Here is a 14945-nt window from a genome sequence, read left to right as displayed (position 1 = left end):
GTAGAATTGTTTTAAGAAATTTAATACATGTTAAAACAGCTTCTGCAATGCTCAGAGCATAGTGGATATGCTATACATCTTAGTTCCGTTACATACTGACAGGGAAGTAAGTCTTCTGGGTAACTGGACTCTTCACCAGGAAGATAGGGAGCTGGACGTGCTCTAGAATTCTAAGACTCTATGACTCAATGACTGTGATTCTGTGGTTCTATAGTACTGAGCAGAGTAATCACTATGAGATGGAGGGAGGACCATGATTGTGGCTGCAATGTTCACTCACTCATTCTTTTAATAGAGTTTTGCCATTGAATCATGGTGTCATCATCCGAGGTCAAAAGATCGACCCATGTCATCACTGTACCACCAAATGAAACTGTATTGACTGCGTTTCCCTATGGACCGCACAGTTCTCTGCTCGATTTCCTCAAGGGAGAGCCAAGAGTCCTGGGGGTGAGTCTTCCCCCACCCATGGGTCCTCTGGGACTGGGGAAAAGAAGTGATTTCTCCATGTATGTCTGCAGAGATGCTTTTCAGGAAGGGAGTGGACTCCCTCCCCCCATTGTGCCCCCATCTTTCAACTATAGTGAATCCTCCTTGGTTAATCGTAAATACTTTAAAGGCATTTGCTTGTACAGATAAGCCCACTAGGTTACTCTCCGCTCTAGTCAGGCCGTTGCCTGAAGAGATGAGACAACCTCACTCCAGCTTCTCTGCTCTGCATCAGCCAACATCATAAACTTTCAGTGAGCGGGGCTGAGCCACAATCCCCAAAGCATCCAGTAAATGTGGATAGCAACAGTGTGCTGGTGCTACTGAAGGGCGAATAGTCAAGTGAATCGTTTGTAGTCTCTGTCCTCAGGAAGTGTAAAGTCTACGGGTAGAGTCAGACATCTACTCAAATTTGTCTGACACAAGATAAATTAGTAACACCGAGGAGTATAGCAGGTACTGATGGATGACAGTAAAGGATTTGAACCTGAAGGACCCAGGCAAGCACAATGAGGAGAGAGACAATGGGCCTCCTGAAAATCTGAGAGTGGTTGGTCAGTGGAAAGAGAAAGGCATTCAGACAGAGGGAAGGATGACCGAAGCTTAGAAAGAAGCCCAAGTGACCTGGGTGACCCAGTCCAAAGACACTGGCACCCTTGTGACCTCATGTACCCATTTCTCTCCTCACAGACTCTCCAAATCCTGCTTGCCTTGATCATCGTGAGTGTTGGGAGTATATTTGCATTTAATTACTTCATTTTCTCCCAAAGATTTCCACTTGTTTTCTACACAGGATATCCATTCTGGGGAGCATTTATTGTGAGTACTGTCAGGAGATTCAGAGAAATTACTACAGAGACCAATCTGTGCTGCCTCAAGTCCTGGGATAATGAATATGGTCCTCAGGGAGACCAGTCCCTTCCACGATGAGAGAGGTGACTCCATTTTGTCACTGCACTACCATCAGCACAGTAATAACTACTCTTTAATGTGCAGTGTTTTTGTAGACATGTGTGGAGAGTGAGGCATTGGCTCCTTTCTACTAGTCTGCGAGATGAGATGGGAAAATATTCTGCTTTTCCTTTTGCTACCAAGGAAACTGAGTTTGAGAGGAGTTAATAATTTAAGCATATCTAGCTAGCACTCACAGAATCACAGGCTCTCATAGCTTTAGGAAAATTTTAAGATGATTATTATGGTTCAATCCCCTTGTTATTCCAAAAGACAATTTTATCAGAGTCGCTCATCTAGTCAGTTATGGAGCCTAAATAAAACTCTGAGTCTAGTGCTACTTCCGTCCAATCTCCACAGCCTTGGTTTCTATTCTCACGTCACAATATTTAAGGGTAGACTTACTACAATTTCCCCCACTAAAACATGCACTCCAAGAGGACAAGATTATTGTCTTAGTTGTTGTTACATTCTCAGGACCTAGACTCATGCAAATGCACAGTAGGCAAGAATGAATAAATCATTCAGTGAACAAATGGATGGAATGAAAAATAAATGGGACTATTGTCTCTGTTAAAATCCCTGCTCTCTTTAGAGGAACACAAATATCCCATGCCTTTTCTGTAATCTGAATTTCAAAGATAATTAGTAGAGTTTTCATCTCTAAATATAAATAATATAATATTGAATATAATTTTTCTTTTTTTTTTATTAAGTGAGAGGTGGGGAGGCAGAGAGACAGACTCCCACTTGCACCCACCAAGCTCCTTACCGAGCAATGCTCTGCCCATCTGGAATTGCTCCTCCACTGCTTGGCAACTGAGCTATTTTTAGTGCCTGAGGCAAAACCTTGGAGCCATCTTCAGCACCTGAGGCCAACTTGTTCAAACCATTTGAGCCATGGCTGCAGGAGGGTGTGGGGGAAGAGAAGACAGAGAGAGAGAGAGAAGGAGAGAGAGAGAAGTGAGAGAGGGAGAGATGGAGAAGCAGATGGAACATCCATATGCCAGGCCGATGCTCTACCACTGAGCAAACCAGCCAGGGCCAGTATTTATAGTCTTCAGCAGCACTGGTTTATTTCATCCTACACAGTGGCTGTCTGATTCTCTCGGTGATCTGAATAGTTCCACTGTAACTTTTTACCTCCTGCTGCTGTCAGTGGTAATAATAAGTATTCTCAATGTGGAGTTTTATGCAGTTGAGCCTTCCATTCCCTGCTCCAGACCAGCACTGATAGGGAAAACCAATCACCTTCAGCAGTTCACACACTCATTTATTCACATCTCAATGGGAATGATCGTGCTTGGAGTGCTGCAGAGATAACCAAGGATCGATATCACTTTCTTGTGGTTTCCTGCACTGGTATGAGAGCTACTTAAATGAATATCACCTTTCCCCCCACTACTGGCTGGGGCATTTATGGACTATAGTGAGTCTCCTGTATTTTATTAACAGGATGATCATTCATTTCCCATCAGACAACAATATAAGTTCTTGGGCTTTAGGAGATCTTTGTGCTTACTGGTTGAGCACAGTTGTGGAATCACCTTTCCTGATTAGAAATTTCTGCATTGTGTATTATTTTCTTGGCCATATTTCCAAAGCATGGATTAGCACTGCTAGAGAGATGAGTAATTTCACAGGCCTCTTGATACTGCGAGTGGCCTCTTTAACCTCTTACTACTCTACCGTGTCTGGTTTTGTGCAGCCTTCCTGCTGGTGACTTGGTGCAGCTCATGGATACCCTTCAACACTTAGATCACAGACGCTCACCTGTCCCTTTGTCAACCACCATTTGCAGAGGAGTCAGACAAATGCTTTCCCCAAATTTTAAAAAGCAACCTGCACCCCATCATGAGACCTGATGTTGCTTTCTCAGTAGTCTCCTTCGGGAAGGCGTGAAGGCTGTAGTCACAGCCAGCCAGGTGGACATGCCACCATTAGACAACCATTTCAGGGGAGGGTTTGAATCTTTTAAATATGACACAGAAACTGGCTTTCTACCAAGAAGCCATGCTGCTATGAATGGGAGAGTAATGTCTTCATCGTCCCCAGCAGAATCTAAGAAATTAAATTTTCCAAGAGAAACTACTTTTTCAGCCCCCCCCCCAAATTTGCCGAATGCCTTGGTCTTCACTGTCACCATTAGTTAAGACATTCCTGATTTCCCTCAAAATTACCTGCACTTGCTATTGCAAGTCCCCTTGGGTCCCCGTTCGGCTCTAGTGTAATGAATCGAATGGCTGGAATATTTGATGTTAACGCCTGCCATGGGCCACCTCAAAGATCTCAGCTAATAAAAAAAAAGGGCCAATATTATAGACTTCTGCTTCTGATCAGCCAATGAATGAATTTTCTAATCTTCCATGTACTATTAGTGCTGAGGGCAAGACAATGAGACAGCACTGCGTGATTTTTTCATGGATTCAGAGTAAATGTAAACAGAATAGGAATTTCTTGTCAAAAGGGTGTCAATAAAATGTTTTTTGTTCTGTTTTTTGTTTCCCGATAAGCACCCAGAGGCTTCCATTCAGGCTGGGTTTTTTTTTTCAGATATGCAAATGCATATTGGGAAGGTCTGTCCCATTTAGTAGCAGCCTCATTTACAGAAGATAGATTTGGAGTTGTTCAGACTACACTACCAGCAATTCTTACTACTTTGTTGACACTGCAAGAGGCAGTTGACAAGTACTTCAAGTTACCTCATGTTTCCAGTAAACTACCTTGTATTTCAGGAATCCTTGTGTACACTTATTTATTTTTTTAGCAAGAGAGAGAGAGATAATGAAGCAGAGAGAGGGACAGATAGGGACAGACAGACAGGAAGGGAGAGAGATGAGAAGCATCGATTTGTTGCAGCACCTTAGTTGTTCATTGATTGCTTTCCCATATGTGCCTTGACTGGGGGGCTACAGCAGAGTGAGTGACCGCTTGCTCAATCCAGTGACCTTGGGCTTCATGCTAGCGACCCTGCACTCAAGCCAGCGACCTCGGCGTTTTGAACCTGAGTCCTCTGCATCCCAGGTTGATGCTCTATCCACTGCATCACCACCTGGTCAGGCTTTTATGGACACTTATTATTATAAAACATTCAGATTTGCATTTAGAGCATCACTAAAATCTGCCATTTATTGAATGACCACTACATTTGGTGACCATCTGAATGCTGTGCATGCATCTTCAGAATATCAGAAAAGACTTCAACAGTTCTTGGAGTTCAAAAAATAGTTAAATAGCCTGACCTGTGGTGGCACAGTGGATAAAGCGTCGACCTGGAAATGCTGAGGTCGCCGGTTCGAAACCCTGGGCTTGTCTGGTCAAGGCACATATGGGAGTTGATGCTTCCAGCTCCTCCCCCCCTTCTCTCTTTCTGTCTCTCCTCTCTCTCTCTCCCTCTGTCTCTCCCTCTCCTCTCTAAAAAAAAAAAATGAATAAATAAAAAAAATAGTTAACTAATATAAACTATTTATTATACTGCTGATACAAGTACAGATGGGACAGGAAATGTTTAGCAGTCTTGGATGAGAAGAAAATGAACTAATTAGATGCTTCCCTTGTCATGGTGGTTGCTTTGAAAACTAAACTTTAATGGGAAAAATCATGGAAAGAAATTCTCAACAGAATAACTGGAAATGGCTTATTGTGTGTGGGGGGGATAATAAAAATCTATATGCAATTTCAAAAATGAAAAAAACAATGTGGCTGAGATCATTACACTAGATCCCAACCCCCGTATCAGCAGCCCTCTGAGAGTTCTGCCCTGAGAAGGTCTCCTTATTGGAGCCCAGCTGGGCCAAACATCTGAGTGGCATCCTTTGGACATTAAAGAGGGACTGCCTCTGCCAGCTGACCCTGGCAGAGAGGTCTCGGTCTGCGCTGAGCGCAGCCAGCACGGTGTTTCTTACCCCAGTGCCGCCCTCCTCCGCCGACGCTCAGGCGGAGCGAGTCGGAGGCTCAGGAGGACCACACGCATGTAGATCAATCACAGTGCAGCCTAGGAAGGAAATTCTATTGTAAGGTGGTCAAATCCCTCGCTTGTTAACGTTTGTTTCTTTTCCTCTTAAAAGTTTATGGTTACAGGATCTCTCACAGGACTCAACAAGAAAGAAAAATGTCTGGTAAGTCACTTTCGTGACTTCTGTGTCATTTAATATCTTCTACTTGCTTTATCTCATCTTTGTGTATAAAGACTCGAGTAATCTAGAATCTCCCAGAAAAAAATCTTTACATGTCAAATTTACAGTTCAAGTCATTCCTGTTTGTCAGTGTCCCCCTGAGCCCTGTGTCCTTCCACCGTTCCCATTTCCCTCGTCAACTAAACTGAAAGAGTGGCTTCTCAAAAACCCTCCTCCATTCCTCTAACTCAGCAGGGTTCAACCTTCGTGCCCCAAGAAGTTTTTAAACATGCGACACCTATTTAGTCAGGAGCACTAACCTTTCAAATAAAAAAAAAATGAGAACAATCCACACAACAATAGCTGTCCAGTGTGAATGAGTCAAAATTATACCTTTTTTTTTCCAAATTGGCAAAAAATATATTTTTTGGTGTGCTGCAGAATGTTAGTAGTTTATGTGCTCTATGAGATTAAAAACATGTTGAAAATCACTGCTCTACCTCAGTGGTTCTTAATCAGGAGCAAGCTTGCAGCCCCCGCCCCAACTCCACACACCTGCCCCCTTTGACAAGGTCCCAGCACATTCCGAGCTGTCACAACAGGAGAGGGGAGCACTACTGACATCTAGTGGTTAGACACTCCGGGAAGATTTCTAAACATCCTAAAATGTAAAGGACAGTCCCCAAACCAATGACAAAAAATGATCCGGCCCCAAATGTCCATAGTGCGGAGGCTGAGAAGCCCTGCTCTCGCCACCAGCAGCCTCAGGACCCCGGCAGCCCCTCCTCCAGCACCGCCAGTAACAGCGGAGGCTTTTCCTTGGGGCCTGGCCACGCCCTGGAGGGAGGAGTCACGGCACTGATGCCTGATCATTCTAGGACTGAATCAACGTGACCGCTCTTTGCTGCATCAACTCGAAGGGAAAAAACACCTACTTCAATGGGTGATTCTGAGCATTTCATAAGATATTACATATAAAAGGCATGATGATACTGAAATGTATTCCCTTCTAACCAGTTTAATTTTTTTTAAGGCCCTGGAGATGTGGGCCTTCTCTCAAACCCATTTTAAATCTGTTTCTATGGCCCTCTGCCAAATTCCCTCCATAAGTAGCTGCAAGCCATAGAAAACTCTAAAACTCCAGTAGGGGATGAATGCCCCAGTCCCTCTCCACCTGTGAACATAAATCGAGACAATGGAGATGAAGCCCCAGATGCTGTACTTTTCTGCACTGACTCCCTTTCTGATCTAAGGACTATCCTAAGGATAAGATGAACTACCCTTGACTCACTGAGAGCTTGGCAGGTGCAGGCAGGCAGGATGTCAAGAGGGCAGAAAAATTAAACCGGGCATCAGAAGTTCGGGCTTGCCACCCAGCTCTTCTGCCAAACTGCGGGATTGTTTGCAATCACTTGATCCAGGAGCCCGGTTTGTTGGCCGGTGTGGGGATAACAAGTGATTGGCCTGCACCACAAAACTGTAATGAGGATTAGATGAGACTAAGGCTGGGCATGAGATTTGGAAACTGTGAAGCACAAGACACACGAGAGAGTGCTGCTTTCAAGACTCTAGTCCATTCAACATCCCCCGGGAGCCCAAGCTTAGCCTTGAAAGAGCAAAGAACTGAGGACTGAGAGAGCTGGCCCATCCAACTGCCCCTGAGCGGTTTCTACCGAGATGCCTGCTTGGAGTAAGGACCTGTGTTTGGAGTGAACATTAAGGCATAGGGCAACTTCCTAGTCCTGCCATACTAAGACACAGACTGCTCCTGGCCTGGACGGGACAGGCTGTGCCCATGCATCACTGCTTTCCCACGGCATTCCCATTACATCACAGTATAGTAAACGCCTGCCAAATGGAGATAGGAGGTTTTTCTTTGTTTTTCCTTTAAAGGTCAATAGCGTTGCTGAGGGTAGGCATGCAGAAGATACTCCCCTTTCCGCGAAGGAATTCAGACATATATACCAAAAAAAGGGGGGGGGATGAGTAAAGGCAATTTGATGGGGAAATACAAACGTCCACCTTCCACAATGGAGCACTAAAATCAAGAAAGGAAATCTTTAAATCCCAGTCCAAATTTGCTATCATCTGTAAATTGTGCCAGTGATTTGGTGGGCTGGTTGAACCCCCCTGGGGAATGGTAAAGCCACAAGAAGGCGGGACCTTTGTCTGCCCTATTTATCTTTGTGTCCCAGGATCCAAATGCTGTATCTGACACCTAGTCAGATATTTATTCAAATAGATGAATAAATGGATACTGCCCTAAAATTAGGTGAACACTCTCATTTTTAAAAGTAGCAATTGAGGTTCCCAGAGATTCCCTATCTTGTATGAGGGCCTAGTTCACTAGGACTCAAAAGCAAGTCTGACTATAAAGCTAAGAGACTTTCTAAAACCCTATTTTGCTTATTGATTTGTGAAAGGTGGTGTCCCAAGATAAAATGAACATTTTCTTAAGCATGAACCACCACGCACCCTTCTGTACCCGTTCTCTTTCTTGGTTTTCTGGCTCACTCTAAAACGGTTTGTCTTCTGACTCGGACGAATCGAAATGTAATCTATCAAAGCTTTCAAGCATACGGATGAGGGAGCAGTTCATCCTGAAAGGGGCATCTGGAAAGATAAATGCACCAAGAATCTCTTAGAAGGTATTTTTGCTTTGGCTTGGCTTTTAATTTATTTTATTATATCTTAAACACTTTTCCAGGGGCAAGGTGTCACAACCATGAATGTGATCAGTTCCTTGGCTGCGGTGGCTGGGATCACATTGACCCTTATTAGCTTTCAACATCAGGACCAGTATTGCCAGCTGCCGTCCTTCGAGGGAATATGTGTTATAGGCAGAATCCTTTTCAATGTAAGTGCTCTTGTTCATACGATGAATCTGTGTCATCTTATCAGAGCTCTAGTTGCGATACATCGATTCATTCATTTTGATTTCAATACTTGATGTTGCGTTTGCATTTGAACTGACTGTTGAGAAGCCAGTTGTGATGAGTGAGCCGCAGTGTCTGGATTTGAAATCCTGACTTTGTCACTTAGTAAGCTTGTAACCTCGGCCTACCATTTTGTCTTCTCCGAGCCTCAGTTGTCCTCATGTGGAAATTGAAGAAAAGTAGAATACCTACCTCACTGGGTTGTTGAGAGGATTCCTTACATTAGAATACTGCCCAGTACAGTGTAAACAGTCAATAGATTTTAGCTATTACCATCAGGGTTGTCATGGATTGAATTAAATTTTAACTTTTCAGCATTAGTAAGGAACAGAATGATCTAAAAATTTTACTCAATACTATAAACAAAATACAGTGGGGGGGGGGTTAAGACACTTAATAAAGTACTTTAATAATCTTAGAAGATAAATCATTTTATATAAATGTAGGAATTTTATTCATTAAAGCAGATGAGATGTATCTTTACCAGGAAATATAATTGTACACATACTATGTATTTATCTAAAAAATACTCAATGAGACTATTTTTACACATGTTAATAAATCCAGCAGGCCTTTCCCTCTAGTTCCCCAAGCAAATCCTGGGGTTTCACTCTCTGTCTACCAGCCACATTTTGATGGCTTTGGTCCTAGAATGTCAATGAATTTGACCCATTTGAATGGAAGTAAAGTGGAATAATGGGAAATTGTCTCCTTCCAATGAAGAAGAAAAGGAAGAAGAGCTATCAGTCACTCAATATGACATCTTATTTAATCCTCACAGTCATACATTAAAGTGAGTTAAGGATGTTCCCATATGTTCTGAGATAAATTCTAGACTTAGACTCATAAAAGGTTACTAAGGAAAGCCAGAAATCAATATAAGGGACAAAATCTTGTCCTAATGAGACCAAGAATATTATATGACATTATAATCTTTACTCTTTTCTGAGTGGCCAGGAAGCTACTACTATGTGTTACTTTAGTATAAATATAAACCAGGAAGAAATTATATACTGAAAGGGTTATATTTCCATGTAAATGAAACCTTGCCATCTACTTCCTGCCCCACACAGTTGTGTACTACAGGATTAGTTCCTGTGTACAGAATCACAGAGAGTTTATTCTGAGACCTTCCTTGTATAGCTCCATGATTCCTTGCTATAACTCACATGTCATAAACTGAAAAAGGGCTTTAGACATTTCTTGGACTGACCTCTGTTCCAAAGACCATCCATTGTCTACAATTTAGCCAAAGTCATCACTTCAAAAGGTAAATCTGAGGACATTATTAAACACAGAATTAAGATCCTAATTTTAAAAGGCTTGTAAGACCCTCTAGAACCTATCCTGCCTACCTTCTTGACGTTATTCCAGGTCTTTATCTTTATCCCTCCATTCTCCTACTACTTTTTTTTTTTAAGCGAGAGAGAGGTATAGACAGGGACAAGTAGACAGGAAGGGAGAGAGATGAGAAGCATCAGCCCATAGTTACAGCACCTTAGTTGTTCATTGATTGCTTTCTCATATGTGCCTTGACTGGTAGCTCCAGCGGAGCCAGTGACCCCTTGCTCAAGCCAGTGACAAAGGCATCATGTCTATGATTCCATGCTCAAGCCAGCAATCCCACACTCAAGCTAGTGAGCCCGCATTTAAGTCGGATGAGCCTGTGCTCAAGTCAGTGACCTGGGGGTTTGAACTGGGTCCTTAGCATCTCAGGCTGATGCTCTATGCACTGTGCCACCACCTCATCAGGATCCTACCACTTTCTGAAGTTCTTTAATGTATCAAGTACTCACTGACTCAGAACCATAAGACCAACTTTTTCTTGCTTCAAATGTTCCCCAGCTGAGTGACTATCCTATTCCACCTATTTAATTAACTCTTCCTTATTCTTTAATTTCAGTTTAAACATCACTTTTTAAAGGTGGTCCTTCCTGATTGTACCTCTACCCTCCCCAGTGCAGACCTGGTCAGATCTCCCATGATAGTCATGCACAACTCACAATAATTTTTCAGAGCATGTAACACAATTTGGTTAAGTAAATAATGGCCTAATTATTTCATACTGTCTGCCTTGCTTCCTATAATAGAAGTTTCACAACAGCCAAAATCAGGTATCTCTTGTTCAGCAGCTGAAGCCAGCAAATTTACTGTAAGCACTTCATACCTATTAGTTTGCTGACAAATGGGGTCTACCCAAGCGTATGAATGTGTTTCAGAAAAATCAAGATTCAGATAGACCCAGGGTCTTGTTTGAGGCTACGTGTAACCTTGAACCCAGTTGCACCCAGGTTTTTCTGTCTCCAGGGTCTAAGTTTTTTGGATACCAGTTATTTTACTCTGCTTCTTGATCTAAATGTTACCTTAAAGCATAATATGCAAAATGGCAATCTGTGGACTATATTCACCCTGAAGATATGTTCTAGTCTGTTTACACAAGTAAATAAATAACTGGAAAATTTCACATTAAAAATATGTATATCAGGCTTCCTTACTACACAAAAAAGACCAGGCATCCCAGGGCTCATATTATCACATGGTAACTATTGCGTGGAACTGTATAATGGATGAATCCAAGAAATACTTTGACTCTCCACCATCTCCCTACCTCATTTAAGATGACCACCTGGTCCCTATGGGCATTGTAGTTTGTTTCCCCTGCTTAGCAGGCAGACATAGGCTGAAAATTGTTTGATTACCGATGGCTTCAGATCTAAAATACGGGTTTTGCTTTACTTGATCATACAGTGTAAGTGGTCTTTAGCATTCATCCCAAATGCCATTTACTGATCCTCATTTTTTTTTTTTTGCAGGGAATTTTGTCAGTCTTATTGATAATCAGCATAGCAGAACTCAGCATCTCTGTGACTATAGCCTCCTTTAGAAGCAAGTGTTGGACCAAGTCAAATGAGGTATGTCCAATGTTGTTATGAGAATAGATTCCCATTGGGCCATTCTGATGTGATGTCTACTGAACAATATTTTCAGATGCTGAACTAAATCTTTTAAGTTTAGAAAGGTCTCAAGGAGGTACAAGCTTAAAATTGAAGGCCTGCTACATTCTTTGAGATATCACATCTAATTATCTTTGACCTCCAGCATCTAGTTCATCTAGTAGGTGACCAATCATAAATAAATTAATAACAACTGGATAATTTAAACTATCTTAGAAGCTTTATAACATTATAAAGAGAAGACTTCTAGACTATCTTAATCAAATTTCCCCATTTTCATATTTAGGATAATAGAGGATAATGACTTGTCCAAAAGGAAATCAGTGAGTTCATGGTAAAGGCAGTAATGGTATTTGTTTTCTTGTTCTTCATGTAATTGTTATTTTCTATCTACCGTTTTAAGGCAGAGATGAAAATAATTTGGGAATACGAGAAGAAAAAAATCAAAGATGATTGTTATATTAATGTTTCCCCACCCTTTTGTTTTATAGATTGTGTTTTTCTCACCTTTGGATGTTACCCAAAAGAGTGAACTAGCTATGCCAGAACACAATGCAGTGATACAATTTGACCTTCAAGAAGAATCTTCCAGTAATTACTCAAGAAGAAACATACAACCTGTTTTCTTTGGAGGCTATACTTTTTTCAAGTTAAAAGCTTCAAAAAGTCCTTTAACCATCCATCGTTCAGAGAAAAGAGGCAGTTATGTTTTCGACACATGTTCTTTATCTGGGTCAGATGAACAACAGAAAAATATGCCTCCCCCTTTAAAACATGAGAAAAAGGATGAGCTGAAACCTTTGTCTTCCATATTAGTGAAAAGGCCCTTAGAAGATGTCACACACACTGACCAAATAAATAGTGAAGATCTACTATTTGCTATTGAACAATCCCCAAAAATGCAAACCCAATCACTGCAGGCTGAAGCCTTGCCATTCCAAATTATTCCACCCCGTTCTGTAAAACTTCTTCAAGAATTACCACCCTCTGACTCGCTGTCTCAAACTCTGTCAGTACAAACTCTGCTTTCTGAAGCTCCAGCATCTAATGTCACACAGTCTCATGACCTGATAGACCAAGAGTTGACATACCAAGACACACATTCCCAAGATAAACTATTGCAAGATATGTTTCCCCAAGCACAAGTTCTGCCAGCACAAGTCATGCAATTTGAAACCCAACCATTACATGCAATGCCGGCCCCTAATGTACAACACTTAAAACAGCAATCCTTGGATCTTCAACCTCAAGACCAGCAATTTACACAAATATCATATCAAGACCTTCAATCAGAAGTCAATTTACTGAGCCAAGAATGGAAATATGAGAAAAAAATCAAGAAATCCTTAAAGCGGCATTCCTTTGAAAAGCATAGCAAAAACTTGCAATCCCCAAGGAGGAAATCACTAGACTTGCAAATTCAAGGCCAGAAATCCCCAAGGAAGAGATCCCTAGACCAGCGTATCAAAGGCTGGTTATCCCCAAGGAAGCGCTCCATAGATAAACAAGTCAAAGTTAAGCAACTCTCAGATCAGAAAGATGAAAATCAGTTGACCCAAGAAAAGCAATCACTAAAGCAACAATACCAAAATAAGCAAGATGAAGACCAGCAGGGAAAAGAGGAAGAATCCCCCAAAGAACAGATCCCAAACCAACAAACTAAAGATCCGTGGGTACAAGAGGAGCCGTCCTCAGAGCAGCTAAACCAACATCTTCGATCTCAAATCCAGAAACCCCAAGCCTGGCAAACCCAAGATCTATTAGACAAAGAATTCCTAAAGAAAAAAATTCTAAACAAAGAAGCCCAAATTGTGCATGCCATACCTCCACATCACCTTGATCAGCAATTAGAAGACGTCCCACTTTCAGACAGTCGGAATCAAAACAAGAAGCAAAAAGACCTTCGATCCACAGGTATCCAAAATGAAGATATGCAAATAGACACTTTACCAAAAAAAGACATCAAACTAACGGACATGAAAAGTCTATGCCAAAACAGAAGTGACCTGCAGTCAGCAGAAGACATGAAGCCAGATTTTCATCATTCCTCCTGCCAAAGCTCAGTATATGATGCATCTTCCTCCTATTATCTGTCTAATGTAGGTTCAGAACAAGATGTGCAACAAAACACTTCAATTAGTTCCACTTCATACAGAGAAGATCCAACTGTAACCACATGTTATCCAAAGGATCAACAGCCATCTGAAGACTCTGACTAACTTGCAGAATCTACCCAAATACACACTGTTCCCAATTATGGAACCAAATGAGGGGAATACAATATAATCACCTCCAACCTATATTCTCAAATGTTGTTGCTACTTTACTTATGCAACAGAAGATGAAGGGCATCCAGCACACTCAAAGGATTTGTCCTTAAATCCTTAAATAAAATAAAATGACAACAAATGTTAACACTGTTTTAGAACTTTATGGGGGTAAAGGAATAATTCACATTTAAACTCTTGGTCATCAGTGTTAGTGTTTCCATTCATGATCAGCAATTCATTTTACAACTTAATATTTAGCAATCCTACCTTTCTAAGGTGCTGATGTTTCTTGCTACCTCCTCTGTATATCATAGGGGCTTAGTATGTTAACCAGAAAGAGTCTGTGCAGGCTCTTTAAGGGCTCAAGAACTAAAAAAAATCAATTCTACCATTTCTCTGTTTTGCTCTTTCCAATCATCTAGTTTAATCCTTCCTCCATAAATCTATGTTGCAGGTATATACTCTAAGTTTGTCCAGTTAGTGCTGGGGTAATGTGGCCATGAGGACAGAACGTGGTGGAGGGAGAGAATAAAATATACCAAGAGATGGGAAAGTAAGCAGGAGGCAGGGAAGGTTAGAGAATGCAGGTGTTATCAAAGAAAGTATGTATGAAAGACTGATACATTGAGTGAAGCTCTAGCTACACTCACGGCTTCTAAGTTTTCAGCCCTCATGATACGTAATTTCATCCTGAGTGGTCAGAAGAAATTGTGTGAACGAAAGCCATCAGTTACCCTCCGACCTCCAAGCCTAATTACGTTTTTTCCAACCCTCTTTGTCCTTGATCACTTTGATACATTTGGCATTGTTAACCATCCTTTCTTTCTGCAGTCTTCATCACCTTTGCTGGCTCCCTGTTTCAAAATTTCTAAAGGAAGTATTTCCAGGGGGACTTCTCACCAACTTCCTTCTTTCTTGACATCATAAACACTTTTGTGACTTTCTCAAGGTCATAGTGATGGGCTGACTGAACCAGGACTACCAGCCAGGACCTCTGGTCTGCCCCCACCTCCCCACCCCGTCCTAGGCCTTTTACTCACTCACCGTCTTGAGATCCTGACCAGTCCTGAGATTCCATGACTCTGTGACTCTATGATTCTCTAATTCCAAGACAAAGCACAACAATGCCAGTGCTCCACACAGCCTTAGGACAGGATAACAGCATGGTCTAGACTGAAGTACCAACTGAATTATCTTACACTTCAAAATATCAAGTACACCATCATCATC

The 14945-nt window shown here is 41.7% G+C and overlaps 1 protein-coding gene and 1 pseudogene across 1 annotated transcript; both read left to right on the top strand.

Moving 5' to 3' along the window:
* Positions 1–312: 312 nt before the first annotated feature.
* On the top strand, positions 313–13664 carry MS4A14 (membrane spanning 4-domains A14). Its single transcript, XM_066360014.1, has 6 exons — positions 313–450; positions 1180–1308; positions 5508–5558; positions 8263–8412; positions 11305–11403; positions 11937–13664. Exons 1-6 carry the CDS (start codon positions 313–315, stop codon positions 13662–13664), a joined length of 2295 nt encoding a protein of 764 aa, XP_066216111.1.
* Positions 1379–4668, top strand: LOC136389654 (nucleoporin NDC1 pseudogene; annotated as a pseudogene).
* Positions 13665–14945: the final 1281 nt, after the last annotated feature.

This window comes from Saccopteryx leptura, chromosome 1, assembly GCF_036850995.1.
Source record: "Saccopteryx leptura isolate mSacLep1 chromosome 1, mSacLep1_pri_phased_curated, whole genome shotgun sequence".
In the NCBI taxonomy this organism is placed as follows: domain Eukaryota; kingdom Metazoa; phylum Chordata; class Mammalia; order Chiroptera; family Emballonuridae; genus Saccopteryx; species Saccopteryx leptura.
Note: the sequence above shows the minus strand (reverse complement) of the source record. Positions and strands in the feature narration are given on the sequence as shown.

Coding starts and splice junctions, on each gene's coding strand:
- MS4A14 (XM_066360014.1), top strand. CDS start 313: ATGGTGTCATCATCCGAGGTCAAAAGATCGACCCATGTCATCACTGTA. Junction 1,309..5,507: donor CATTCTGGGGAGCATTTATT/GTGAGTACTGTC, acceptor TCCTCTTAAAAG/TTTATGGTTACAGGATCTCT. Junction 11,404..11,936: donor GTTGGACCAAGTCAAATGAG/GTATGTCCAATG, acceptor TTTGTTTTATAG/ATTGTGTTTTTCTCACCTTT.